Source organism: Poecilia reticulata, chromosome 6, assembly GCF_904066995.2.
Source record: "Poecilia reticulata chromosome 6, P_reticulata-male-v2, whole genome shotgun sequence".
In the NCBI taxonomy this organism is placed as follows: Eukaryota; Metazoa; Chordata; class Actinopteri; order Cyprinodontiformes; family Poeciliidae; genus Poecilia; species Poecilia reticulata.
This window is the reverse complement of record NC_088835.1, coordinates 31,753,820-31,781,048: the sequence shown is the minus strand read 5'-3', so window position 1 is coordinate 31,781,048 and position 27,229 is coordinate 31,753,820. Positions and strand designations below refer to the sequence as shown.

Here is a 27,229-nt window from a genome sequence, read left to right as displayed (position 1 = left end):
GAACATTTCCTAGCATTTTGTCTGGAAAACGTGTTACATTAATCTAAAAGTTTTTTTCTTGTAAATTTGCAAATTTCCATAATTGGAGAATTTGTTCATTTTTTCCTTCAAAATTTGTGACATTGATCTCAAACACTCTGAGGTTTTTCTAGCAAATGTATGACTTTCCAACATGAGACAGTTTCTTCCTCCTTTCTTGAAAATGTGTGAAATTAAAAAAAAGTATTAATTTTTGGGGTGAAATGTGCTCCTTTTTTATGTTTATATACTGTCGCTTTGATAGCCTTAGGCAGATTTCTTTTATATGCGTAAGGACACTTCCACTCACAATATGGCGGCCAGTTGGTGGCATCTACTCGTGTATATCTATGTTTAAGACGCAGATTTGGAAAGGAAACATGATTCCTCTCGTTTTGTTGATCCCTCCAGCCTGAAGAACATCCTGTAATTAATGTGTTTGTTCTTCTTTTAATCGCTCCTCCTAAAAACTGCTTCAGAAATTATTTCAGACCGAGAAATTAAAAGATTAAAAACTTTCCGGAGCGGTGACCGTGTGTGCGCGCGCCTGTGTGCGTCGGGTCGCGCGCTCGCCACTCCGGTCTGAGAGTTGAGATTTGAAAGTTGGAGCAGCAGAGAGGATCCGGTTCGGTGGTTCCAGACCGCAGGAAGGTGGATGAGGAGGAAGGTGAGTGGAGCTGCTGACTCAAAGTCCCCACCATCTTCTTCAGTTTGGAGAAATTATGATGATTTCAGACCCGGTTGACCCGAGTAATAAGACATAATTTGATGTTCGTGTTTTGGTGTGTGTTGGTTCTGTGTTGGAAGAGGTTCGGGCATGTTGGCCCTTCCCCTTTAAACTATGCTTTGGATACCTGACCCAGCCTGTTCTGGTCGGTCCAGCCCAGCTCCGCTCCGCTGCTGGGTTTATTCTCACAGAAACCAACTCCTGTCTAATATTTAACTTTATAAACTCGGTGATTTACATCCATGCTGCAGCTTTGCATCGTTATCTTTTTAAATCTTCCTCTTTACAGCCGCACATTAAAGTTCTCCCTGACTTTAGAGGTGAAATGAAACCAGGAAGCCTTGATGTTCCGTCCAGCCCGGGTTAAAGAACATTTTATTGGATTCAACCCGGAGCCGCGCTGTGCGGCAGCTGAAGCGCAGTGAGGCCTTCATATCTCCAGGCTGGTGCTGAGACCTAAAATAAGCAGGCAGTGCAGCAGGCCAGGCCAGGCCCGTCTCGGGTTTCCTCCGGTCCTTTCACAGAACCTGGAGCTCTGCTTCCAACAGCAGAATCAAACCCATAAACGGAGCAACGTTAAACTCTGCTGTGTGAAGCAGTTGGAGTCAGTTATAGGAGGAGACCCTGGCTTCTTATCTGACCCCCCACCGCCCATGATGCTGCCTTCACTGACTGTTGGTCTCCTGACCGTTTCCTGGACTCCATGTCAGTTCCTCCTTTCTCCTTTTCCAGATCTTTAACTTCTGTGTCCAGCTCATCATTTTCACTCTGCCATGTTGCTGCTGAGTCATAAATAATGCTTTCAAATTTGATGCGTCACCGTGGCAACAAGCTAACTGGGAACAGCTGATTCGCATCTAAAAGCTGAAACCATACCTGAACTTTGACCCCAAAGCCCGGAGGAGTTGAAAAGTTCAAACCAACTCTTCCATCCATCCTCATCCTCAACTTCTTCTGTCAATCTCAGACTCAAAAAGAAGCGGCAAAGGCAAAGGAGGTGGATCAGCAGAGCAACTGATGATGTTACTGTCTGCTGCCCAGATGTTGGGTCATACTAAGATGCTAGCGGGGGGGATGCTAACGTAACGGAGAGGGGGAGTAACGTAATTAGACTACCGTAAACCCGGAGAGAGAGAAGCTAACGTAAACCCGGGGGGCACAATACGGGATTTACGGTAAAATGCTAATATGGGAGCACGGAGGTAAAATACATCAGTTTCTCGGAAACAACGCGAGACTCTTCAGGTATGTGGTGGACACAAACCCAGGAAGGATCTATGGACTTATTCTGAAGAGGCTGACGCCATTTTAGAGGAACTGAATTGTTGAGGGAGACGATGGTAGATATGGATTTAAACCTGGTGGATGAAAACATTGAGTAAACGGAACCTGGTGGCTCACTCCGCGGACAGTTTTTTAAAGACAGGTTATGTAACAATCGGCTTGGGATAAATAAATTTCACAGTAATCTTAACGTTTTCCATGCGGGCGCTAACGTCTAAAGTTAGCTTGGTTGCGCTATGCTAGTTCGTTGACTTAATATGTAAAACGTGCGGGGTTCACGGCTGCGCTACGGCTGCCTTGTAAAATACTGAAACGTCTTTTTATGTCGGCTAAACGTCGCTGAGACACAGGAAATGTTGAGGCCAGTAAAACTGTCATGGCGGCGACCCGCCACGGACCGTCGCTGCCGACAGGCGCTGACGTCACGGTTGCCTAGAGACGGAAAACATCTGCGCCTTTTTTTTTTTTTTTTTTTTTTTAAACGTCCGCCGGAACCTCACCGCGTCCGCAGAAGCGAAAACTCCCGCAAAGATAGACGTGAGTAGGAAAATGGTTGAGCAGGATGAATATAAGCGAAATAAATTTAAGATGTTATGATTTATGCCGCTTCCTGTTGTGCTTTTAGCAGAATATTGTTTGACTTGAATGATGAGTTTGAATAAGCATGAATATAAATATAAATGACACTTTAAAGAGAAATCATACTCGTAGATGGACACAAATAAATAAATGGGATGAGGGGATCGTTTTGTTGGGCTCGTTTTAGGGAAATATCGGTAATTTTTTAGAAAGACTGTTCAGTGATCATTTCAGAAACGTTATTTTATTTATGTGGTTTAACTGTTGGATCACCTGACCTCCCATCAAGCCTAAATGTTGTTCAATTTAATTAACAATGAGTTCATGCTCCTGAGAAATGAAGCCAGAGAGAGAGAGAGAACGTTTCCGGCCTTTTATAGTAATTATTTCCACTGAAAAACACTTTTATCTAATCTGATGGTTGAAGAACGGATTTAAACCTGTTATCATCTTTTATGTTGAGCTCATGTGTTTATTTAAATAGCAGCAACATGGTTTTTAATTAAATGTTGCTTATTTTGTCGATTAATTAATTACGGACCATCTATTTATCAACCATATTTATAGTTTTTATGTAACTCGGTCATAGACGCTCCGTGAAAAACAAAATCATTTGTAATGTTTCTTTAGGACACCAGTCACATGAAGAAATGTGATTTGTGCCACTGAACTGCACACAGTCAATGCAGTCAATCTTATTTTCAAACTTATTGATATTTATTGGTACTCTATAAACAAACGGCATGGAAAATGGTAAAACTTATAATCCTGACAGTACAGGCAGCTTTTAGGGGTTTTAAAACCATTAATTGGAATTTATCTTGACTAATTCTTAACACAATAAATGACTATCCCAACTCAAAACCTCTAAAATGGCATGTTTTCTGGATTAACTTTGTGCTCACAAACAGAAGCTGTGGTTGCATCAGTGGTTTTGCTCCCTGCTCATCTATTTCTCTGTTTTTTTAAATCAATAGTCTGTTTAAACTGAACCTGTTTAATGTATTTAATCCAGTTTGTTCATTCCACACCATTTGGAATCGTCCTCCGTCAGGACCTGTGAACCCGCTGAGCGGAGCGATGGAGACCGAGGTGTTCATGCAGGCGGAGGACGCAGACGGCTCCTGGACGCTGCCGTCCCTGCTGGCGTCTGTCGTCATGGTGTTCGGCGGCGCCCTGCCCTACGTCCCGCAGTACCAGGAGATCCAGAGGAGCAGCAACACCGAGGGCTTCTCCACCAGGGTGTGCCTGGTCCTGCTCGTAGCCAACATCCTGCGGATTTTCTTCTGGTAGAGAAGAGAAGTTATTAAAACTGACAAAATGAATCTGCAGCTCGGTTATGATGCGTTTCTGTTGCAGGATAGGGAAGCAGTTCGAGGTGACGCTGCTGCTTCAGAGTGTGGTGATGATTGTCACCATGTTCGCCATGCTGCACCTCTGCTGCTCCGTCCACAGCTCCAACCGGGTCAGCACCAGGCAGCACCGGCTGACAGGTACGACCACAGGAGCCGCTTTGACCCCACAGATCCTCAAAAACACAAAATACAGATATTTAAAAACTGCAGATCATTTAGAAACTATAAATCATTTAAAAACTACAGATCACTTCTCGGTGTTCTAGGCTTTCTTTTCTCCGGCCCAGTCCACTTTTCCCAGTCTGTCCAGGGAGACCAGGGGGCGTTCACTGACTGATGGAAATCTCAGCGTTTTCATTTTTCAGGGGACTAATGGGCACAAATTTAGGAAAGAATCAGTTCAAGAAATGAGTTAAATGGTTTTTGGTAAAAGGCGACTCAAGAACTAACTGAGTAACATTTCATTTTTAAAGTTGCGTCATCAGACAAACAAATAATATAAGGTTATGTGTATATTCTGGTATTTTAAAGACTAAAATGAAAAATATTTGCATAATTGAATAACACATTTAAAAACCAAGCTCTAAACAAGTTTGAAAATCAATTTATTTCAATATAATACCATAATACCACTATTTACAGGAGGTAATGTATATATTAGAACAGGGTAAAATGACTGCTGGTTACAGTCCAGGGTTTTCACTTCATTTCTCCTTAAATGCAACAACAGACTCAGAAAGAAAATGACATCCGAATAACGAAGCTGGTGCAGAAACAAGAGGTCTCACTGCAGCAACTCTACATGTTTCTGAGTCACAGCAGGATCCAGAAATTAACAGTACAGGGTAGGAAATGGAGCCATCATGATTGATCAGGTTAATCGACTGATTAACCTGATAACTGATTAGTAACTGCAGGTTACAGACTCTAAAAGCTGTTTTCTGACTGCAGCTTTTGCTATATCATCAACCATATGATCCAGGAAGGCTTAAAATGTTTATTATTTAAAAACAATTTAAATTATTATCTTTTAATGTGATTCTAATATTGTTGAAAATCAACAGAATGTGATTTTGTTTTTTTACCTGAATAATTGATAAATCAGAAGAATAATCGATTTATAAAGTAATCATCAGTTGTAGTAAAACGACTCCTAAAGTGCTTTTTCCTCCCAATAAGCATTAAATTGTCCGGTAACATTTTAAAGTGCGTTTGTGAGTTTGCTGCTTTTTGCTATGTTGAAAGGAAACGATACTTATTTTCCCAGTTTTTGTGTAATTTTTGCCCAGTATGACTTAAAACTGAGCTGGTTTTCTAATGCAGTAATTATTCCTGTTTATTTCCAGAGATTTGAGTAATTTTTGTGTTAGATGATTTGTGAAATCCTGGAGTTTATTTTTAATCCTTTGAAACCTCAAATCGAAGGAAGACTTTAAATATGTAAAAACCAACAGTGTCCTTTAAGTAAACAGAATGATTAAAGTGTTTCTGGACTGGGCCAAATGTCTTCTCTGTTTGGAAAATCAAATTATGGTCTTTAAAATATCGCATCATATTAAAGGTTGTAGTGCCACAGCTGGCCAGGAGAGGGCGCTGTGTGAACAGTTTACACAGGCAGCTGACAGTTTTATTCATTATTTTTACACAAATGTTTATAATGGTGATTTTAAAATACACTGCTGTAAACATCCAGGATGTGGAACTTTTAGTAAAACTAACAGAACAAAACAAATGTTTATTTGTAATAAATATACAGCAGAACAAAACAAATGTTTCAGTTTCATGTTGTCTTGAGGCACTTTGCCAAAAAAATAATAATTTCAAGTTATCTATTATTTTAACTATTTTAGAAAGTTTTTATCTCAGGAAACCCAGCAGAGCTTTTAGTCGTTGACTTGCAGCGTTCAGGCCTCCCGAACCAGCAGGGGGCGACAGCAGGCAATGGCTTTCGTTGAGTTGTTGACTTTCCAGCCCCATACCCAGCATGCATGTGGCGACAGTGGAGAGGAAAAACTTGTTGTAGCAGAAAGAAACCTGTAGCAGAACCGACTGGAGGTTTGAAAACACGGAGCAGAGACAGAAGACGATGATGTCATGGCTTTGCAGGGCTCTGATTGGTTAACAGGAGGGAAACCTGGGGACGTATTTTAAGGCAACACATCAAACTTTCTGGGTTCGTGTGTGACATCATGGAAAAACCAGCGAATCAGGAAGAGAGCTTCAGTTTTACTGGAGCAGACTTAGTTTTACTTTACAGATGTGAAACTTAACGAAACAAAACAGGAAATTCATGTCGGGTTTTATCAGACTGTCGGCTACAGGAACAATCTGAATGATGGAAGCTGGTAACACAAGATCGGCTTTATTAAAAGCATAAATGAGGTTTTTACGTTTGGTCTGTGGAGGAAGCTGGGATCGTATTTAAATCCGGTTTGAGAGAGTTTTGCTTCTTCTGCAGGGGCAGAAAGTTACTCGGCATTGATGCATATTTATGCTAAATCCCGCGCTGATGCATTTTTCTCTTTGGTTTTCGTGGTGAGTGGAATAATAAATCTGATCTGTGCAGGTGAAGTTCCATCAGTCCTTTTCTCCACATGTTGATGAGGAGAAATTATGATAGAAAATATGGAAGAGCAGCAGAAAAGATGCAGTATTCTGTCTGCCATCCATCTGGAAGTATTGGTCTCATGTTGTTTTCTCTGTCCGTCCCATGAGAAGAGCGGAGCTGTGTGGTAAATGTGACTGGTCACGATTAAAACATCAACAACTTGCTGCCGTTTTCAGTTTTTTACAGATTCTGGAAATGATTTTAAGCTTTTCAGTTCTTCTCCACTGTGTTTTATGTGCAATAACAACATTAATAATATTTATAATTTACAAACGTAATGAAAGAAACATTGACTTGAGTTGCTTTGACAGCCTGATGAGAATAATTATTTAGTTTCAGGTGTTAAGATGCAGTTAATCAGCGCGGGGCCCAGCGCTGCTCACGTCTTTGGCATCTGATGCATTTTAAAACAATGAAAGTTCAGCAACTCGCTCTGAGAAACTGGAAACTGTTTCTGACATGAATTCCTCCGGTCATGAAGATCCTGAAGTTGTTTTCTTTCACCGATTTCTTCAGCTTTTCCTTTGATGACGGCCTTCAGCTGCTCATATTAGTGCTTTTAAACTCAATCCTTTGGAAACTCAGCTGAACGCTTTGAGCTCATGTCACGGCATTTAAACGGTCGATGCAGTACTGACCACAAGGGGGCGCCTGCAGACCATCTTAATTTACTCCTTACCTCTGAATGTAGCTGGTAGAGCGAAGCCCGCGCTCCAGGGGCCAATAGGGGGCGGTCTGGGGGCCACCTGTGGTCTGGGGGCCACCTGTGGTCTGGGGGCCACATTAGCCGTCCTGTCTTATCACACAGCGCTCCAGGGGCCGTTGGGGAGCTGCCTGCGGTCTGGGGGCCGCCTGCGGTCTGGGGGCCACATTAGCCGTCCTGTCTTATCATACAAATAATTTGTTTTACATTTTATTTCTTAAGTTTGTCTCATTCTATTTTGTTTTCTTGTTCTTTTTTGACTGTTTTTAATGTCTGTTCGAAATAAATAAATGAAATGAAATGAACACAGCGCTCCAGGGGCCGTCGGGGAGTCGCCTGTGGTCAGAGGGCCATCTCTGGTCTGGGGGCGGCCTGCGGTCTGGTAGCCGTCTGGGGGCCGCCTGTGGTCTGGGAGCCGGCCACATTAGCCGTCCTGTCTTATCACGCAGCGCTCCAGGGGCCGGATGGGGGGTCGAAAGGCTCGGTGCAGCGAAGCTGAGCAGCTGCTGATGATGTGAGAACTAAAGGCGATGAAGATGTTTTACTGAGTCATTTAGCAGGAAGTTGGCTGAGTAAAACCCTGAGGGCCGTCGGGCCCCCGCCTTCTTCAGATCTAACAAACTGGTGTCAAACGTTTGTGCAGCTATCATTTTAACGATATTAATAAAACCTCCACCTTCTTCAAGTCAAACAAATTTGGATTATCTGCTCCATTTGTGCTGCTCTTGCTGTGAAGATGTGAATGAAAGGTCAATAGGTCAACCAGCTGCCCTACATGACCCAAAAGTACCAGAGTTGATTGACAGCAAATTGAACTTTTAATCACTAAGTGAGCTGTGATGGTGCTTCGTTATCAGTAAGTGTAAATTCAGCACGTTTCCGTCTAAATGGTCGTTTTAAGCCGGTTCAGTTTCTCTGTCTGCCGATTCCAAACCTCAGATATCGACGGAAAAGGAGAAAAGCTCCGTTTCAGTTGGATCTTGATCTGTTTAGCTGCAGCAGAGTGAAGAGCAGAGCGACGAGGTCGAGAGATTATCCAGCGTTTGTGAGGGAGAGGAAGAACCGAGGATCCGCCGCTCTACCGGACCTCTCCTCCTGCCGGTCCCGGTCCGGACGGGTTTGGGTCCGGTTTAGGGAACGTGATGAGCGGAGCAGCAAACAGGCTGTTTTTAATTAAAGCTCCTGATGATAGCTGAACGGTTCATTAGCAAGTCAAATGAAGCAGCAAAACGCCTCCCAGGGAGTATTTGTTCAGATAATCATTCCACTCGCTGGCGTTCAGACTCCCAGAAGACGAGCAAAACACTTTTCTAATATAAAGAGAAGTTTTATAATTACCTTTCAAATGGGCAAGGTTGTTTTCATGAGTCAGCGTTTCGCCTGCTGGGTGTTTGGTGGCCTTTAGGTCTGAACAGAAACCAAACTCTGCATTTAAAGGATCATTTCAGGAGCCGCAGCTGTTGCATGATGAAGCTAAGTGGAGGACGGCAGCAGCGCTGCGACACAAACTGTGAAAACGCTCAGAGATCCGGCGGGGCGCCGTGGAGGTCAGAACCTCTCCATAAAACCACTTATATGATGATTTATAAACTTATTTTAATGGTTCAAACAACCCAAATGATCCTTAACTTGCATTAACAGAGGAACCACCGCGTTTGTACAAATGAAAACGCCGCCAGTGGGCGGAGCCAACAATCTGTGCGGTCCAGAGCGCTGAGAGGCGGGCTGTGATTGGTCAGTTCACGATGTTTTATGCAGAAACGTTGACGTTTTACTTTAACTAGACCACCTCCACTGTCTAGTTTTTGAATGAATTCATCCGTCACTGAGGAATTCTGGGTATTTTTATGATTGTTTGCTAAATAACTCCAAAGACTGAAAACCCCTGGATGTGAATGAAAACGTTCACGGAGGCTGTCTGCAGACAGGGGGCGCGTGAAGAAAACGGTTTAGTTGAGACTGAAAACTTTTACCATCCAAACCCCAAAAACCAGGCAAGCGGACATTTCTGAGCCTGTTTTAATCTTTTCTGAGATAATTTTATTTGTTGCTGATTGCAACAGGCCTGGTTGGTTCCTGGAGACCGAACATGCAGCCAGTCGGTGACTGACGGCTCTGCTTCGCTGCAGCTGATTGGACGAATCAGCTGCAGCGTTGTTTAGTAAAGATTGGTCAACTTTAAATGTTTAAATGGCTGTAATAAAACATTTAAGGCCAGCTGTAGATAAAAGGGTGTTTTTTGTTTAAAGGCTTCAGTTCAGTGGTTCTTAACCTTGTTTCAGGAACCGAACCCTCCAGTGTTGTATGCCCATTCACTGAACCCTTCTGTAGTGATAAATAAAATATGTTCCCCCCCCTCAAAATTTAAGACGTAGGGGTGACCTAACTAGAGTCTAGTTGGGTCACCCTAAGATCACCAAGTCTTCTTAAAAGTAGAGTCTCTGAGATCAGCTCTTCAAAATCTAGTCGGTGTTTTCAGTTGATCTGACTGTCCAGGAACGACCCGAGGTGTTTAAAATCTGCCACAGTTTCAACAGGTTGGCCATCGAGAGAAACTGGAACCACTTTAAGGTGTTTAGATCATTTAAGTAGCTCTACTTTCTTAAGAAAATGAAAAATTAATAATAAAGACTTTGCGGCATTCCGATTTAGTAATGTAATTATATTAGTTGTGTCACCACCTCCACACCACTAGAGGCAGTATCAACCCCGAAAAGATGCGACTAAGGAGCAGATTTAGAAGTTCACCGAAAGCTACAGGACTTGGTAAAAACTGAGTTTTGCTGAAGTAAATAAAGACACAAGTTCAAATCCCTGCTGAGAGTGGAGCTCCTCCAATCAGGCTCCTCCACAGCTCTGTTTGGCTCAGCAATGTAACATGATCCTCTGATTGGCTCAGCAACGTAACGTGATCCTCTGATTGGCTCAGCAACGTAACGTGATCCTCTGATTGGCTCAGCAACGTAACGTGATCCTCTGATTGGCTCAGCAATGTAACGTGATGCTCTGATTGGCTCAGCAATGTAACGTGATCCTCTGATTGGCTCAGCAATGTAACGTGATCCTCTGATTGGCTCAGCAACGTAACGTGATGCTCTGATTGGCTCAGCAACGTAACGTGATCCTCTGATTGGCTCAGCAACGTAACGTGATCCTCTGATTGGCTCAGCAATGTAACGTGATGCTCTGATTGGCTAAGCAGCGTAACGTGATCCTCTGATTGGCTCAGCAACGTAACGTGATCCTCTGATTGGCTCAGCAATGTAACGTGATCCTCTGCAGCGCGTCATCACGACTTTACACAAGTGTGTCTTTATCTCCGCGGCAGAGGCTCCGCCGAACCCCTGGGGTTCGATCAAACCCAGGTTAAGAACCACTGCTTCAGTTACATCAGTTCCTTCAGCAAAATATGCATCAGTTTTACGTTTTCCATTAAGCGACTTGCTAATAAACATGTAGAGTTATTGGTTGTTGTAGTAAAGCAGCAGTAAGTCCTGGCGGCGGTTGGTAAAGTGAGGCAGCCGGTCCTGCAGGTTTGCTGCTCGTTATTTCGTCTCTCAGATGAGTTTGGCCTCGGCGTTCTGATCAGAGGAAAACCACGCAGGAAGCTTTAAAACTCCGCAGGCTCGCTCATTAGGAGCGAAGCTCGCGCCTCGCTGACGGACCCGGCAAACCTCACCTGCACGGAGAATCAGATGCTGGAAGGTTTTAGCCGGATCAGTGAGGGAGCAACGAACCGCTCCGTGTTATTGGTGGTAGAAACTCTGTAGGGTCTTAAGATGGACTTTAAGATGTTAACATTTCAAGTTACAACTGAAACCCGTCATGAAGCAGGAAGTCAGAAGGCTTTCAGAGAGGAAGTGAGGACGGATCAGCAGGGCCCGGTTCTGCTGATGGACTAATTGGAGAGGTGACTGTGCCCTGGGCGCCGCCGGCCGGGAGACGCTCGGCTTCTCTGATCCGTTTCCAGCTCGTCACACGGAGCCAAACCCAGACAGACCGGGAGGAACGATGGAGACAGCAGGGACGATCCGGGTCGGTCCAGTTCACACACAGAACCGCTGGACATCGGTTCTGATTGGTTCTGATCCGGGTCGGTCCAGTTCACACACAGAACCGCTGGACATCGGTTCTGATTGGTTCTGATCCGGGTCGGTCCAGTTCACACACAGAACCGCTGGACATTGGTTCTGATCCGGGTCGGTCCAGTTCACACACAGAACCGCTGGACATCGGTTCTGATCCGGGTCGGTCCAGTTCACACACAGAACCGCTGGACATCGGTTCTGATCCGGGTCGGTCCAGTTCACACACAGAACCACTGGACATCGGTTCTGATCCGGGTCGGTCCCGTTCACACACAGAACCACTGGACATCGGTTCTGATTGGTTCTGATCCGGGTCGGTCCCGTTCACACACAGAACCACTGGACATCGGTTCTGATCCGGGTCGGTCCCGTTCACACACAGAACCACTGGACATCGGTTCTGATTGGTTCTGATCCGGGTCGGTCCCGTTCACACACAGAACCACTGGACATCGGTTCTGATCCGGGTCGGTCCAGTTCACACACAGAACCGCTGGACATCGGTTCTGATCCGGGTCGGTCCAGTTCACACACAGAACCGCTGGACATCGGTTCTGATCCGGGTCGGTCCAGTTCACACACAGAACCACTGGACATCGGTTCTGATCCGGGTCGGTCCAGTTCACACACAGAACCGCTGGACATCGGTTCTGATCCGGGTCGGTCCAGTTCACACACAGAACCGCTGGACATCGGTTCTGATCCGGGTCGGTCCAGTTCACACACAGAACCGCTGGACATCGGTTCTGATTGGTTCTGATCCGAGTCGGTCCCGTTCACACACAGAACCGCTGGACATCGGTTCTGATTGGTTCTGATCCGGGTCGGTCCCGTTCACACACAGAACCGCTGGACATCGGTTCTGATTGGTTCTGATCCGGGTCGGTCCCGTTCACACACAGAACCGCTGGACATCGGTTCTGATTGGTTCTGATCCGGGTCGGTCCCGTTCACACACAGAACCACTGGACATCGGTTCTGATTGGTTCTGATCCGGGTCGGTCCCGTTCACACACAGAACCGCTGGACATCGGTTCTGATCCGGGTCGGTCCCGTTCACACACAGAACCGCTGGACATCGGTTCTGATTGGTTCTGATCCGGGTCGGTCCCGTTCACACACAGAACCACTGGACATCGGTTCTGATTGGTTCTGATCCGGGTCGGTCCCGTTCACACACAGAACCGCTGGACATCGGTTCTGATCCGGGTCGGTCCCGTTCACACACAGAACCGCTGGACATCGGTTCTGATTGGTTCTGATCCGGGTCGGTCCCGTTCACACACAGAACCACTGGACATCGGTTCTGATTGGTTCTGATCCGGGTCGGTCCCGTTCACACACAGAACCACTGGACATCGGTTCTGATTGGTTCTGATCCGGGTCGGTCCCGTTCACACACAGAACCACTGGACATCGGTTCTGATTGGTTCTGATCCGGGTCGGTCCCGTTCACACACAGAACCACTGGACATCGGTTCTGATTGGTTCTGATCCGGGTCGGTCCCGTTCACACACAGAACCACTGGACATCGGTTCTGATTGGTTCTGATCCGGGTCGGTCCCGTTCACACACAGAACCACTGGACATCGGTTCTGATCCGGGTCGGTCCCGTTCACACACAGAACCACTGGACATCGGTTCTGATCCGGGTCGGTCCCGTTCACACACAGAACCACTGGACATCGGTTCTGATTGGTTCTGATCCGGGTCGGTCCCGTTCACACACAGAACCACTGGACATCGGTTCTGATTGGTTCTGATCCGGGTCGGTCCCGTTCACACAAAGTGCTGCTGGTGCTTTTAACAGAGTTTTCAGTGTTGATGTTTTTAATGAATGAGGAAGAAAGAATCCATTTGGTTCCACTGTCTGACCTTTTCATTGGTCCACAGATCACTGCCCAGCTTTGATTATTGGCCCATTGATCGGTAATTAAATGGTATGGGAGTCTTTTCCCTTAATTTATGCAAATCAATGAGCAGCTGATCAACTCGACGCTGAATCAGGTTTCAGATGTGATTTTTAACGTAGAGTCCAAGAAGAACAGCAGGAGAAATGAAACGTAACATGTTTGTTAGCTGAAACGTAACATGTTTGTTAGCTGAAACGTAACATGTTTGTTAGCTGAAACGTAACATGTTTGTTAGCTGAAACGTAACATGTTTGTTAGCTGAAACGTAACATGTTTGTTAGCTGAAACGTAACATGTTTGTTAGCTGAAACGTAACATGTTTATGAGCTGAAACGTAGCATGTTTGTTAGCTGAAACGTAACATGTTTGTTAGCTGAAACGTAACATGTTAGCTGAAACGTAGCATGTTTGTTAGCTGAAACGTAACATGTTTATGAGCTGAAACGTAGCATGTTTGTTAGCTGAAACGTAACATGTTTATGAGCTGAAACGTAGCATGTTTGTTAGCTGAAACGTAACATGTTAGCTGAAACGTAACATGTTTATGAGCTGAAACGTAACATGTTTGTTAGCTGAAACGTAACGTGTTAGCTGAAACGTAGCATGTTTGTTAGCTGAAACGTAACGTGTTAGCTGAAACGTAGCATGTTTGTTAGCTGAAACGTAACATGTTTGTTAGCTGAAACGTAACATGTTTGTTAGCTGAAACGTAACATGTTAGCTGAAACGTAGCATGTTTGTTAGCTGAAACGTAACATGTTTGTTAGCTGAAACGTAGCATGTTTGTTAGCTGAAACGTAACATGTTTGTTATCTGAAACGTAACATGTTTATTATCTGAAACGTAACGTTTATGAACTGAATCGTAACATGTCGTGAAAGAACAAGAGTAACACAGGAGGTGATCTGAACGGTGATCATATGAAACATCAGGCTTGGTTTTTACTTCCTAAAGACGGATCTAGTTTACAAGATGAGGCGTTTAATGTCGGAGGGGAAACGACTGAAGCAGCAGCAGATCGTTGACGTGAGAAACTTTCTTCTTACAATGAGATAAAACTCTTACAGAGAAAGTTTCTTAATTTCTAGCAGATTAAGTGTTTTATGTTTGCTGAGCTCCATCTTCTCACTCGAAGCTTCTGAAGGTGTTTCCGTTTTACCGTTTCTGCCTTTCCTGTTTAAATGGGAGCATTTTGGATTTAATGAGGAATTTCACGACTTTAACGAGATCCTGCTTCTGTATTTATTACCAAACTGGCAAAACAAAACGTTACAACGAGTTTTAGTTGCTCTAATAAACTGAAAGGTTTCAGAGGAGAGAAGATTGTTGTTTCTGCAGCCCCAGTTGGCCCAGTATAAACCAGTCCAGGCCACTGGGAGGCCTGGAGGTCCACATTTATTTTAAATTAGTGGCTGAGTGACGATATTCAGAATGAACACAGGAAACGTTCAGTTCAGGGTCAGAATTATGGGGTCGGTTTCTGGATGTTTGGTAAAGTTGTTACCTGCTAAGAGTGATTACCTGGTCACCATGGCAACCTGATTACCTGGTCACCATGGCAACCATGATTACCTGGTCACCATGGCAACCTGATTCTGGATCCAATCAAACCTGAGCACGCTAGCTGTTAGCAGTTAGCTGTTAGCAGTTAGCTGTTAGCTGTCAGCTGCTAGCAGTTAGCTGCTAGCTGTTAGCAGTTAGCTGCTAGCAGTTAGCTGCTAGCAGTTATCTGCTAGCTGCTAGCAGTTGGCAGTTAGCTGTTAGCAGTTGGCAGTTAGCTGTTAGCAGTTAGCTGTTAGCAGTTTTTGTTAGCAGTTAGCTGGTTTTAAAGGCCTGCCGTTTCATCCAGGGTCTCTTCAGATCTTGTGTCTGCAGACAGAGAAGTCATCATGAAATGGACAGACTACAAAAAGCAACTTTCACACATCATGAAACGCAGCTTCATCATGTGTTTCCTTCTCAAAGCGACAGTCGAGTCAGCAGATCTGGACTCGCCACGCTGTCACTGCCGGCCTCCATCAGTCTGCGCCGCTCGCCCTGATGAGTGGCTCTCCCTCCCTCCCTCTTTCCATTTCTAGTCGTCTCATCCTTCTTTCCTGCGGCTTGTTGGGCCTAACACTGCTGAATTCAGGTCTAGACGTTTCCACTTGTCAAATGCAGAAGTCATTCCAGCTCCAGTCCCACTGGCTGGGCGACTCCCTGAACTAACTTTGTGTGCAGGTATTGAATTCCTCCAGGCTGTTTGGTAATTGAATTGTTTGATTTTAAATGAGGTCCATGCAAACCGCCTCGCTGCCGTCTGGGTAATAATGCACCTCAGACGGGTTCTGTTGCAGAAGAACCTGAGAATGACGGATTGGATCGGCGGAAAGTGGTTGATGTGGAGGCAGGAAGTTTCAGCAGCGATACTTTACATGAATGATGCGCAGCTTTCTCCTCCATTACTGTCCTCCAGCGACTGAATTATGCAGGTAAACATGCGAGGCGGCGAGAGGGAGTGCAGATCAGCTGGACTGAAGTGGAGCAAGAGGAGAGTGTGTGTGTGTGTGTGTGTGTGTGTGTGTGTGTGTGTGTGTGTGTGTGTGTGTGTGTGTGTGTGTGTGTGTGTGTGTGCGTGTGTGTGCGCTGATCAGCTTTACAAATGGAGGGCAGAGTGGGCTGAGGCTGAACTGAGAGATGAAAATGTGACTCAGAAAGTTTTGTGCTCTGGTTTGAAACGGCTCCTGTCTGTAGCTGCTGCTGTCAGCAGTTCATTCTTCACCACTTCACCTCAGAGCTGCACAGAACAATCACTTTTTATCTGCCTGGGGAATGAAAGGCACACACACACACTCACACACACACTCACACACACACACACACACTCTCTCTCTCTGCTGGCTGCACTGACAGCTCTGATTAGAGTTTCAAGAAAAGAGTCATCAGCAGAGAGGTCGGCTTGGTAGAGTCTACAGTCAGTAAAGTGTGTGTGTGTGTGTGTGTGTGTGTGTGTGTGTGTGTGTGTGTTGCTCTTGTCAGCTGCAGGCGGTGTGTCTTTAGCAGGTAATACATCCATTAATCACCTGGCTGTTGGCTGTAAACATGCGGCGCCATGCAGGACGTCTCGCTGCGCAGCTGTGTGTGTGTGTGTGTGTGTGTGTGTGTGTGTGTGTGTGTTTGCATCTGTTTCTGAGTGAAAATCATGTTGAAATCATGAAACTGAGATTTTTATTGACGAATCAAATAAAATGTTTCTAGTTAGTCACAGAACACCAACCTGCGCTAGCTAACGGTTAGCTAACCACTAGCTAATAGTTAGCTAGCGGTTAGCTAACCACTAGCTAATAGTTAGCTAGCGGTTAGCTAACCGCTAGCTAACCGTTTGCTTTGCTAACCTGAAGCAAAGGCTGCGCTGGATATTTTTGTTGTGGTCATTTAGACCGACGTGTCAAACATAAACCCAGTCAATCCCAGACAATAATGGAATATTTAATCTCATTTAATTTCCAGATGAAGATTAGTGGCTTCAGCTGACTGAGCAGCTCTTTGGTTGCTTAGCAACAACCTGCTGGCGCAGCAGTTTCAGTTTTCTCCATTGTGCCTCAAAGCTGCTTTAATACAAACAAAAATGGCGCCGAGTGGAAAGTGAGAACAGCCAGAGAGGAAAATGGATCAAACAGGAAAAGTCTCGTCAACATTTTGTAAATATTTCACTAGTTAATGATTATCTCTGCGATGGTGGTAGGTTTTTCACCACTAATCTGACCGTTTTTCTAGTAATTTAGTGAAAAATCATGAAATGTCCATAATTTCCTCATCGAGTTCAGTATTCATGCAGATAAAAACTGGATGGAAGCGACGAGTTCAAGAGAAACATCAACATTTCTGCACAAACGACAAACTTGACCGAACGGTGCGTCGTGTGAACGCAGCAGCTGCATGTGCAGCAGGCCGCTGCTCTGCAGCATTTACCGCCACGCTTCAGCCGCCCCGCTAACTAATGAGCTCTTATTGAGCCATCAGCCCCGTTTGCTGCTGTCAGCTCGGATGTTCAGACTTCGCTGCTCCGTTGATGGAACGGCTGATGTGGAAGGAAGACGGATAAACTGACAGCCTGGACCGTCCAGAGGCCAGAAAGCTGCTGAGGAGCAGAAAGATTTTCACAGCCTTTCGCTCTTCAGTGCATTTAAACTACAATATTTTAAGAACATGAGGTTTGCAGGTTTCCGTCCACTGGAACCTCTGTATTTTGTTTCCAGTACGCCTGTAAATCAGACGCGCCGCTTCATCCGCTAGCAGAAGCTGCTCTGGTCCAACTGGGGTCAGTTTCTGCTTATAAAAAAGATTCGATTGGAGCTGAGCTAGCAGGAGTTAGCCTGTCAGAGAAGCTATGCTAGCATCTCAATGCTAATCATGTAGCAGCTGAAGCTAATGTCAGTATTTCTGAAGCTCCATGAATCATCAGGAAAGCTGAATGGATAGAAAAACACTTTGATCCAATCTGATGAAGAGCAGATTAAAAATTATAAATATCTTAGATTTTGAGCTCCTGTAGATGTTTATTCAATAATTTAGCAGCTAAAAGTGGCATTGAATTGAAAACGTTGCTGATTTTGTCGACTAAAATGAAACTGCATATTTCTCCTCCCCTCTCCAGATCTGGACGTCGGTTACTTCTGGAAGTGGAGCGCGTTTGAGGACTACCTGCTCTTCTGCTTCGGCTTGGCGGCGCTCTGCGCTGCGCTCACCCTGCTGCTGCTGGACTCCGCCATGTTTGTGGAGGCGCTGGGCTCCCTGGCCGTGATGTTTGAGGCGATGCTCGCCGTGCCGCAGCTGCTGCAGAACCTGCAGAACCGCTCCACCAGGGGAATGAGGTACGGCTCGGCCCGACTGACTGCAGCAGCAGGCTCAGGTTTCGTCACCAACCACAAAATAATTCACTTCTCTCCACTGATTCACGGTGAATCAAAAAACTACAATCTGTTTCTCAGAAACCTTGAAAATTGCAAAACAAGCCAACAAAAGTATTTAAATGCAGAAACGACAGTCTGGGCTCCTGTTCCTGCATCGCTGCAGCCTGAGGTTCTGCTGAGGTTCTGGAAGTCCAGATAGCTGTTGGTTCTGGTGGATCACGTCTCTCTTTTGAAAATCCTGCAGTAGGATTATCTAGAAACGTAGTTTCATAAAGAAGAGAACTTCGGACCTCGCAGCATCCTGAGACGGGCCTGATGTCGTCTCTGGTTCTGGAACAATCTGCTCTGGATTCAACACAATCAGCTCATTCACTTGTGCAGCTTTTCCTTCCACTCAACCTTCCTGTAATCATTACAGAACTCTGTTTAATGTTTCTAACCTTCCAGTTCATCGAGTTTTGGGACTTTTTAGCTGAAAGTCGAACAGAAGTGAATCTGTGTGAAATTCCTGCTCCCGTTTTAAAGCAAGTTACCTGTTTGATATTTTACTGTTCGCTGCGTCTAGATTATCACGACTGAAGCAATAAATTATTATTATTAGGGATAAAAACACAAAGCGCTCAATGCAACGTTTGAAGGTGGTTTGGTTTGATTTGATTCAGTCATTTAATTCCCTCCTCTCTGGTGGCGGTTCTGCCGGCCCGGTTCCCCGGTTCTGCTCCGAGCTCCATTTGGTCCCTAATGGGACAGAACCTCCTGCTGATTATCTCCATTACTTCCTCGTTATGCGGCTCATCCATCGTCGGCACAAACTGATGCAGTCGATGTCTGGGAGCCGGAATCCAGCATTCGTTTCATCTGCAGAACGAAATGTTTCAACTGGAAACGTGAAGAAAATGTTTTCGCTTTTCTGTTTTATGATGGAGCCTCATGATGCAAATATACATTTAAAACGGCACAAACTAAATGACATCACACGTGGGATTTTACAGGTTGACCTCTGTCTGCTGGGGAAATGAAGATATCAAAGTTCTTTTCTGTAAATTTAAAGTTTGCCGATGGCTCAAACAATTAAAATATGTTATTGGTTCCTGTCGTATGCATGTAATTACCGTCAGCAGATCGTGTCTTTATTAGTCATTTATTGTTCTGTCCACACCGCTGACAGAAACGCTGCAGGAACCGAAACGTTCGGCTCGATCCGGGAGGGGAGCTTTTATTTTTATTGGGAACTGCAGTTACCATGGCGACGTAACTTTAGCAGGCCCCGTTTGAATTCTTCAGAAATTTTCTAGTGTTTTATTTATTATATGGTGTTAAGAGATCAGTGTCACGAAGTACAAATCAGATTTTTACCTGTGTGTTGAATGTCTGTTTTATCATTTATTCACCACCAGGGACTTAAAAAAACCTGTTAACTTTTCGGCAAAATTCACCAAATTCTTAAGTAATATAATAAGATAAATGGTATTTCAAAAGAGCAGAATAAATCTTATGTTTTTGAACACGAGCGCGTTTCCTGGTAACAAAGAGCCATGAAGTAAACATCTGATTTTTATTTTTGCAAAAGTAAAAATCAGAAGGCAGTGCATCAGCATTAGCATCAGCATTAGCATCAGCATTAGCATTAGCATCAGCATTAGCATCAGCATTAGCATTAGCACAAATATTAGCAGTAGCCTTTTCTCTAAAATAAGCTTTTTAGCTCTTCTCTTTTATTTCTTAGCCGTGTTTAGACACTGAATGGAGGGAGACGACATGCTGGTGATGCTCCTCATGCCACTGGCAGCATGTAGGCTAACATTAGCATTTTGCCTAGTTTTAGCTTAAACACTAGTCTGATGAAAAGGAACTTATTCCTAATCTTTAGCGTTTCCATCAACCTTTACAAATCTGATTAATCCAATTAGCTAAAAGCTGCTGCTGCAAACAGAAAGAGACGCCATGTCTGCCTCCTCAGGTCAGGCTCAGGGCCCCTCATGTTTCCTCTGAATTAAATTCCTGCTCACATTTTTCACAGAGGAAGCCAGCGAAGCGTTGCTTTCAGGCCGACTCTCTCAGTAATTTAACAAACTGAAAATGTCCTCAGGGTGTGCAGATGTTCTGATGACTGAAGATTAAACACGCAGAAACGGTTTATCAGCCTCTCCGCGTGACGGACGACGAGCTGCAGAGCGTCGCTTCTCCCTCTTCCACACATTCACTCCAACATTAATCAAAGACGACACAAATGTTCCTGGAGATCAAACGGACTGCTGCAAATTTTATTACAAAACATAACTTGATGACTTCGTCTGATGGGCTGCGATATTTAACCTGAACGTTTTCAACATCTTTTCCTTTTTATAAAAATGAACTTGTTTAGCTGCAGCCCTGCTGGTTTTTACAGTGACTGCTGCTGCAGTACGTGATGAGAAAACACTCACCTTCCCTGGGAACCTGCATGCTCAGATAAAGTCAGCCATGTCCAATTACACACAGTGTGATTACCAACGCCGCGCTGCTATTGACTTTTTCTGTAAGTGCTCAGATTCAGTCACTCGGGGGAAATCAGGCGGCAGCAGAGAGGTGAGACAGGACGGAGGGCAGCAGGACATGGACGACACCTGCAGCACCTGCACCGTGTCTTTAAACGCCTCTCGCTGTGACGTTAACTCACCGCTGTGTGGAAATGTTTGCTGTGTTTTCTGCTTCCATGCAGCATTAATCAGCTCGCAGTGGAGTTCTCAAACACCGAACTCATTAACATAAAGAGCTAGAGTCCAATAAAGCGTACAGCTGCTTTAATTAAAGCCAGGAGGGAGAGAAGCACAGTCAGAAACTGTTGATCTGCATAAAGCTGGACATGAAACCTCAGAGGGATTTGATGTTTACTGAAGTACAGCCCGCTAATTCTCCGGCTGTCGTGACTCCACAGAAACCCCACGCAGGTGCTTCATTGCCCCCGAGCGAGGGGCAAAAGCTTCAAGGACAGATGTTTAAAAACCCCAGTTTGTGAGTTGATTCATGGCAGGATCCCACAGAGGAAGCTTCAGTTTAAAACTTGATGCTGACGTAATGTTTCGCAATCTGAGAGAAAATGAAGCAGGAAGAGCTGTCGGCTTCTTCCAGCCATTAAACTGAAAACACTGAGGTCAAACCAGATGTAAACCTGTTTTCTGTCCCCATCCAAGCCGGCTGGATGATGATATTAATCATTTTAAAAATGTAAATAAAGGCATTCAGATCTCTCCAGTGTTTAAAGTCTTGGTCTCGGTGAGATCAGGCAATAACATATAATCCTGATGTCTGGATTTTATCCAAACAGTTTGTAAAAATCTGAGTATTTTACCAAAAATTGGACAAAATGATTGAAAATATCAGCAGCAGTCCACTAATCTATTTTATTCCTTTCTGCCAGCAGTCGATGCTGAGCTGCTTTCTGCTAATGCACTTTAGCATTTTTGCTAACTTTGAATAAATGAGGAATACAGAATAAAACACTGAGATGAAAAACCCAGGGCTGATAATAAAACAAGTACTTGATGTTTTAATTGACACATGGTTGATATCTGCTTGGTTAAAGTTAGCGCTGCAGCCAAATCAGCTGAACTGATGTTTATGGTTGGTGCTTTAGGGTTAGCGCAGCTAGCGTCGTAGCTAGTGGTGCCCACTGCCGACATCAACAAAATCATTTCTGAGATTAGTTTACTTTAAATTAACATGTGAATAAAGCACATCTAGATGTGTATGTTACTTTTATATTTTCTAAAACTAACCATCTACAACTGCAGGGTCAGAGGTCAGGGTGGCTGCTGCCCACCGCCAGGTCAAACTGAACCTTTCTGACAGGCAGCTTCACTCGGAGTGGAGTCGTCGTAAAAGGAAAGCTGATATGATTCATCCGAGATGTTTTTAAATCAAATGTCTCTCAGGTGAATCAGCAGTAAAAGGTTAGTTTGTTTTAGTGACGCTCCGTTCTCTCCTGATCCACCGGAGGTTTGTTTTCTGCTTGGCTTCCAGCTCTGCGCCAACATGGCCGCCGCGGCGGCGGCGCCACTCTGATGCTAACGCATGCTGACAAACAGAAACGCTGCTGCTGCTGCGTTTCCACTCTGACGTGTCTGAGCAGGACCGGTCCTGCTGGGCTCACAGCCAGCCGGTCCAGTTTGGTCAGGCCTGGTCCAGTCCAGCCCGGTCCGGTCCAGCTGTGACCTTGACCTGGCTGTGTTTCCAGGTCAAGGTCACAGCCTTCCGGCTGCCGTGTTTCCACTCTGACGTGTCTGAGCAGGAGCGGTCCTGCTGGGCTCACAGCTAGCCGGTCCGGTCTGGTCAGGCCTGGTCCAGTCCAGCCCGGTCCGGTCCAGCTGTGACCTTGACCTGGCTGTGTTTCCAGGTCAAGGTCACAGCCTTCCGGCTGCCGTGTTTCCACTCTGACGTGTCTGAGCAGGAGCGGTCCTGCTGGGCTCACAGCTAGCCGGTCCGGTCTGGTCAGGCCTGGTCCAGTCCAGCCCGGTCCGGTCCAGCTGTGACCTTGACCTGGCTGTGTTTCCAGGTCAAGGTCACAGCCTTCCGGCTGCCGTGTTTCCACTCTGACGTGTCTGAGCCGGACCGGTCCTGCTGGGCTCACAGCTAGCCGGTCCGGTCTGGTCAGGTCCGGTCAGGTTCAGTCCAGCCCGGTCCGGCTGTGACCTTGACCTGGCTGTGTTTCCAGGTCAAGGTCACAGCCTTCCGGCTGCCGTGTTTCCACTCTGACGTGTCTGAGCCGGACCGGTCCTGCTGGGCTCACAGCTAGCCGGTCCGGTCTGGTCAGGTCCGGTCAGGTTCAGTCCAGCCCGGTCCGGCTGTGACCTTGACCTGGCTGTGTTTCCAGGTCAAGGTCACAGCCTTCCGGCTGCCATGTTTCCGTGGCAGCGGCCATCAGCCTCCACCTCGTCAGCGCCGGCCCCTGGGGATGCAGCCGCTCTGCTAACCTGGAAGTAATGAGTGACCTTTGACCCCGAGCCGAGTCCCAGTGGGGCCTCCGAGTCTGAGCTGCTTCAGCTGTTGGAGACTGTCGACGTTTTCTGAACCAAATGATCTGACAGCCGAACTAACGGGGGATATTTAACAGCCACTGCAGATGAAAACGTTTTTATAAACGCAGATTAATATAAACGCGTTTCTCTGCATGAACGACGAAACGCTGCAGAAGTCGGGACTAAAACTGAGCTTTGTGTAATCTGTGATATTTAACTGCATGCGTGTGAATCCGCCCGAGGCGTTTTGCCTTGAACAGAGAGCAGCTGCAGCTTCATTAATCCTGCGAATAGGAAGAAAAACTCTTTTGGCCCCAACAGAAAATGTCTGATCAGTCGAACAAAGCAAGTAACTCAAGCTGTCAGATTCCTGCAGCTGTTATTTACCGTCCTTCATTTTTATTTCACATGCTGCTCCTTCAAATACATTTATTCAAATTGTTCTCCATTCTTTATTTGTAGCCCGTCAGACTGAACCTTAAATCTGTCGCCTCCAGCCTGAACTGGTTTCTACACAGTCATTCATTCATATTAATCTTCATAATTTCCACATGCAGAACTTTTTATCTAATGAAAACAATCAGCTCTGCTGGGTTCAGAGCAGGATTATGACTTCATATGACGAGGTGGAAGTTTCATGATGTCTGTTGTTATTATATGAGTTGACAGCCTGCCATACTGCCCTGTTGTTGAAGTTCAGTCAGAATTGGTTCATAAAGTATTTAGTGTTTGTTGTTCCATACCAAGCAGCAGCCCATCATATTTGAATAACCTGAAGTTCTCCGTGTTCGCCTCGCCTCCTTCCTGCCCGTTTGGATCCGTCTCCCTGTCAGGTTGGGAACTTCTGGCTCTGCGATCGATCAGCTTGCATAATTCATAGTCAGAGGGTTCAGAGCAGCTCGGCTTCTCCAGCTGCTCTTTGATTTTCCTCTCTGCCGCCCGCTGCAGCACCGAGCCGTGTGTGTGTGTGTGTGTGTGTGTGTGTGTGTGCGTGTGTGTGTGTGTGTGTGTGTGTGTGTGTGTGTGTTTGGGTCGGACGGTTCTGAAGCGCCTGGTGCTTTTGCAGTTTCCATCAGTGACATCTGTAAGCGTCCCGGCCGGCCTGGTCCCCCTGCAGGGCTTCAGCTCCAGGATGTTTTCGTCGTTGCAGCAGATCAGCTGAATTTTCCCACTGATTCAGAGAAACGACTCAGATTTTACTGGAGGATCCCAACCAGCAGCACAAAGCGGGTCGTCTCCGTAGTTTAACCGCCAGGCAGAAGATGAATAGCTGCATTGTCCAGAAAACACTGGATCATTTATCTGACTTCAGGAAAAAATGCTTATTGCTTTGCAGAAAAAACAACTTGGGAGTTTAATCCGGCTTTAATCCTGAGTTGTGGGAGAATAAAGGATATTTCTAATCTGAATCACGAGCAGATCGTTAAACATTCAGCCAGTTTACAGGAATCATGTTTCTGAGCGAAGGCGTCTGGATTCATCGTGTTGTTTGGCTGTCAGCAACGGAGCAGACGGAGGAGTTTCATCCTCCTGCTGCTGCAGCTGCAGCGGAGCAGACGGAGGAGTTTCATCCTCCTGCTGCTGCAGCAGCGGAGCAGACGGAGGAGTTTCATCCTCCTGCTGCTGCAGCTGCAGCGGAGCAGACGGAGGAGTTTCATCCTCCTGCTGCTGCAGCAGCGGAGCAGACGGAGGAGTTTCATCCTCCTGCTGCTGCAGCGCTGCAGCAGCGGAGCAGACGGAGGAGTTTCATCCTCCTGCTGCTGCAGCTGCAGATTTAAATTCATTTCTTCTTTCTGGCTGATGTGATGACAGAGATCATGTTTCTGCAACATTTGACATGAAACAGCATCTGAGCTGTCAGAGCTCAGATGTTCTGATGAAACGTCTCGGGCTGAGCCGGTCAGAACCGGCGGTTCTGTTCAGACGCTTCATTCTTTCTCAGCTACAGTCTAACATTTATTTGATTTATTAAATAATTTTAATCGTAACACCATCACTTCTTAATCTTTTCGATTGAATAAATCTGTCAGCATTTCTTAAAAATATGTCACTTAAAAACACACAATGCAACAGAACCAACTGATCTGGACCAGAACAGGAACCAAACAGTCGGATCAGCACCGCAATGTTTTAACTGAAGTTAAAGTGAAAAATGGTTATTAAAAAACAGCTCTGATCAGGGTCAGGGGTCAGGGGTCAGGGTTAGGATCAGGGTCACGGATCAGGGTTTCCTCCGCTCAGACCAAACTAATCGATCCAGATCCGACCAGCTCCCTGATTGGCCGTCTGGCTGTGATGGTCTGAGTTTTCTGGTCTCTGATTGGTCGAGGAGCCGGTCCAGCACGCCGCGGCTCTCTGCAGCGGAACCATCTTTCTGATGGCCTTGAACTGGACCGTCCTCCCGACCCGTTAATGATCCAGCTTCCTGTCTCCAGAGCAGCGAGAGGAGCAGCTCTGCAGGTTCACCCGGTGGACGGTGAGCCTGCTGGGCCAAAACTCACCTGCAGTCTGTCTCTGACTCGGTGTGGATCAGGCGTTCGGGCCACAGGGTCCGTTTGGGATCAGGCGTTCGGGTTCGTCTCCACCTGCAGGGATGTAATCCCTCTACGAACGGAGAAATCTGCAACAAGGTGGCAACAGAAATAAAAACCTCACTGCTTCATCGACTCGACACGATATTTAAGATGTAAAATATTTATGAGAAAAACGTCGTTTCAACCGAGATCATCTGCCAATGGAACTAAAACTTCACCGATATTAAGATTTATTCACATTAAACTTCCTTTTCTTGCTGAAAAGTGACTGATGAGAAGCGTTTGTGTTGTTTTACGTGAGCTCAGATGTTCCCACCAGAACCCAGTCGGCATCTGGTGACGTTAGTTTTAGCAGTAAAGCTTTGAATAACGTGCTGTGGCTGTTTCTCTGCAGCGTGAAGATGGTTCTGCTCTGGACGGCGGGCGACGCCTTCAAGACGGCGTACTTCGTGATGAACGAAAGCCCGGCCCAGTTCTGGGTGTGCGGTTCGGTCCAGATCCTGCTGGACGCCGCCATCCTGCTGCAGGTTCTGCTGTACGGCCGGGCCAAGCTGGGCTGAACCCAGGAGCCGCTGGTCCAAAACCAGAAGACGATGGAAAACCAAAGAAAATGTTTAGTGGTGAAACCAAAAACCCCAAAACCTGAAACAAACTACAGATCTGATGATTCACCTTATTTTCTACTATTTATTGGAACTTTGAGGATTAAAGGAATTCTGGAGGGGAACGTCTGGCAGACACCCGGCATACGTCCGGCAGACACCCGGCAGACGTCCGGCAGACACCCAGCAGACGTCCGGCAGACACCCAGCAGACGTCCGGCAGACACCCAGCAGACGTCCGGCAGACACCCAGCAGACGTCCGGCAGACACCCAGCAGACGTCCGGCAGACACCCAGCAGACGTCCGGCAGACACCCAGCAGACGTCCGGCAGACACCCAGCAGACGTCCGGCAGACACCCAGCAGACGTCCGGCAGACACCCAGCAGACGTCCGGCAGACACCCAGCAGACGTCCGGCAGACACCCAGCAGACGTCCGGCAGACGTCTAGCAGATGTCCGGCAGTCACCCAGCAGACGTCTCGCAGACACCCGGCAGACGTCTCGCAGACACCCGGCAGACGTCTCGCAGACACCCGGCAGACGTCTCGCAGACACCCGGCAGACGTCTCGCAGACATCCGGCAGACGTCTGGCAGGCAGACGTCCGGCAGACACCCAGCAGACGTCCGGCAGACACCCAGCAGACGTCCGGCAGACACCCAGCAGACGTCCGGCAGACACCCAGCAGACGTCCGGCAGACGTCCGGCAGGAACCAGAGCTAGGTCCATCCGTCTGACTGATTCGTCGTCTGGACGGTTCTTGCAGCATGTTGATGGTTCTGCTTGCTGTTTTGGTCGGGTGAAGGTTCATTCGTCTGCGGCTCAAAGTTCAGAGAATAATTCAGGGTTTTTATAACAATCGCTGAATATTTAACATTATTTTTAGGTCCAGGATTTCTATTTTTATAATAAAGTTAAACGTTCCTT

At 46.2% G+C, this 27,229-nt stretch overlaps 2 protein-coding genes across 8 annotated transcripts; one reads left to right on the top strand and one right to left on the bottom strand.

Moving 5' to 3' along the window:
• The first annotated feature begins 413 nt into the window (after positions 1–413).
• LOC103481170 (solute carrier family 66 member 2) lies at positions 414–27,229 on the top strand. Of its 7 annotated transcripts, none has more exons than XM_081608420.1 (5): positions 414–685; positions 3,624–3,897; positions 3,968–4,101; positions 17,913–18,129; positions 26,094–26,356. In XM_081608420.1, the coding sequence occupies exons 2-5, from the start codon at positions 3,689–3,691 to the stop codon at positions 26,257–26,259; spliced, it is 726 nt and encodes a 241-aa protein (XP_081464546.1). In that variant the 5' UTR covers positions 414–685; positions 3,624–3,688; the 3' UTR covers positions 26,260–26,356. The 7 variants fall into 7 exon arrangements, 5 of the variants coding, with proteins under 5 accessions (XP_081464546.1, XP_008434691.2, XP_008434692.2 ...); XM_008436469.3 differs by having other exon boundaries at positions 415–685; positions 3,663–3,897; XM_008436470.3 differs by lacking the exon at positions 414–685 and adding an exon at positions 1,294–1,990 and having other exon boundaries at positions 3,663–3,897.
• LOC145552053 (uncharacterized) lies at positions 26,339–27,031 on the bottom strand. Its single transcript, XM_081608421.1, has 2 exons — positions 26,463–27,031; positions 26,339–26,429 (listed from the first exon to the last, which is right to left on the bottom strand). Exons 1-2 carry the CDS (start codon positions 27,029–27,031, stop codon positions 26,405–26,407), a joined length of 594 nt encoding a protein of 197 aa, XP_081464547.1. The 3' UTR covers positions 26,339–26,404.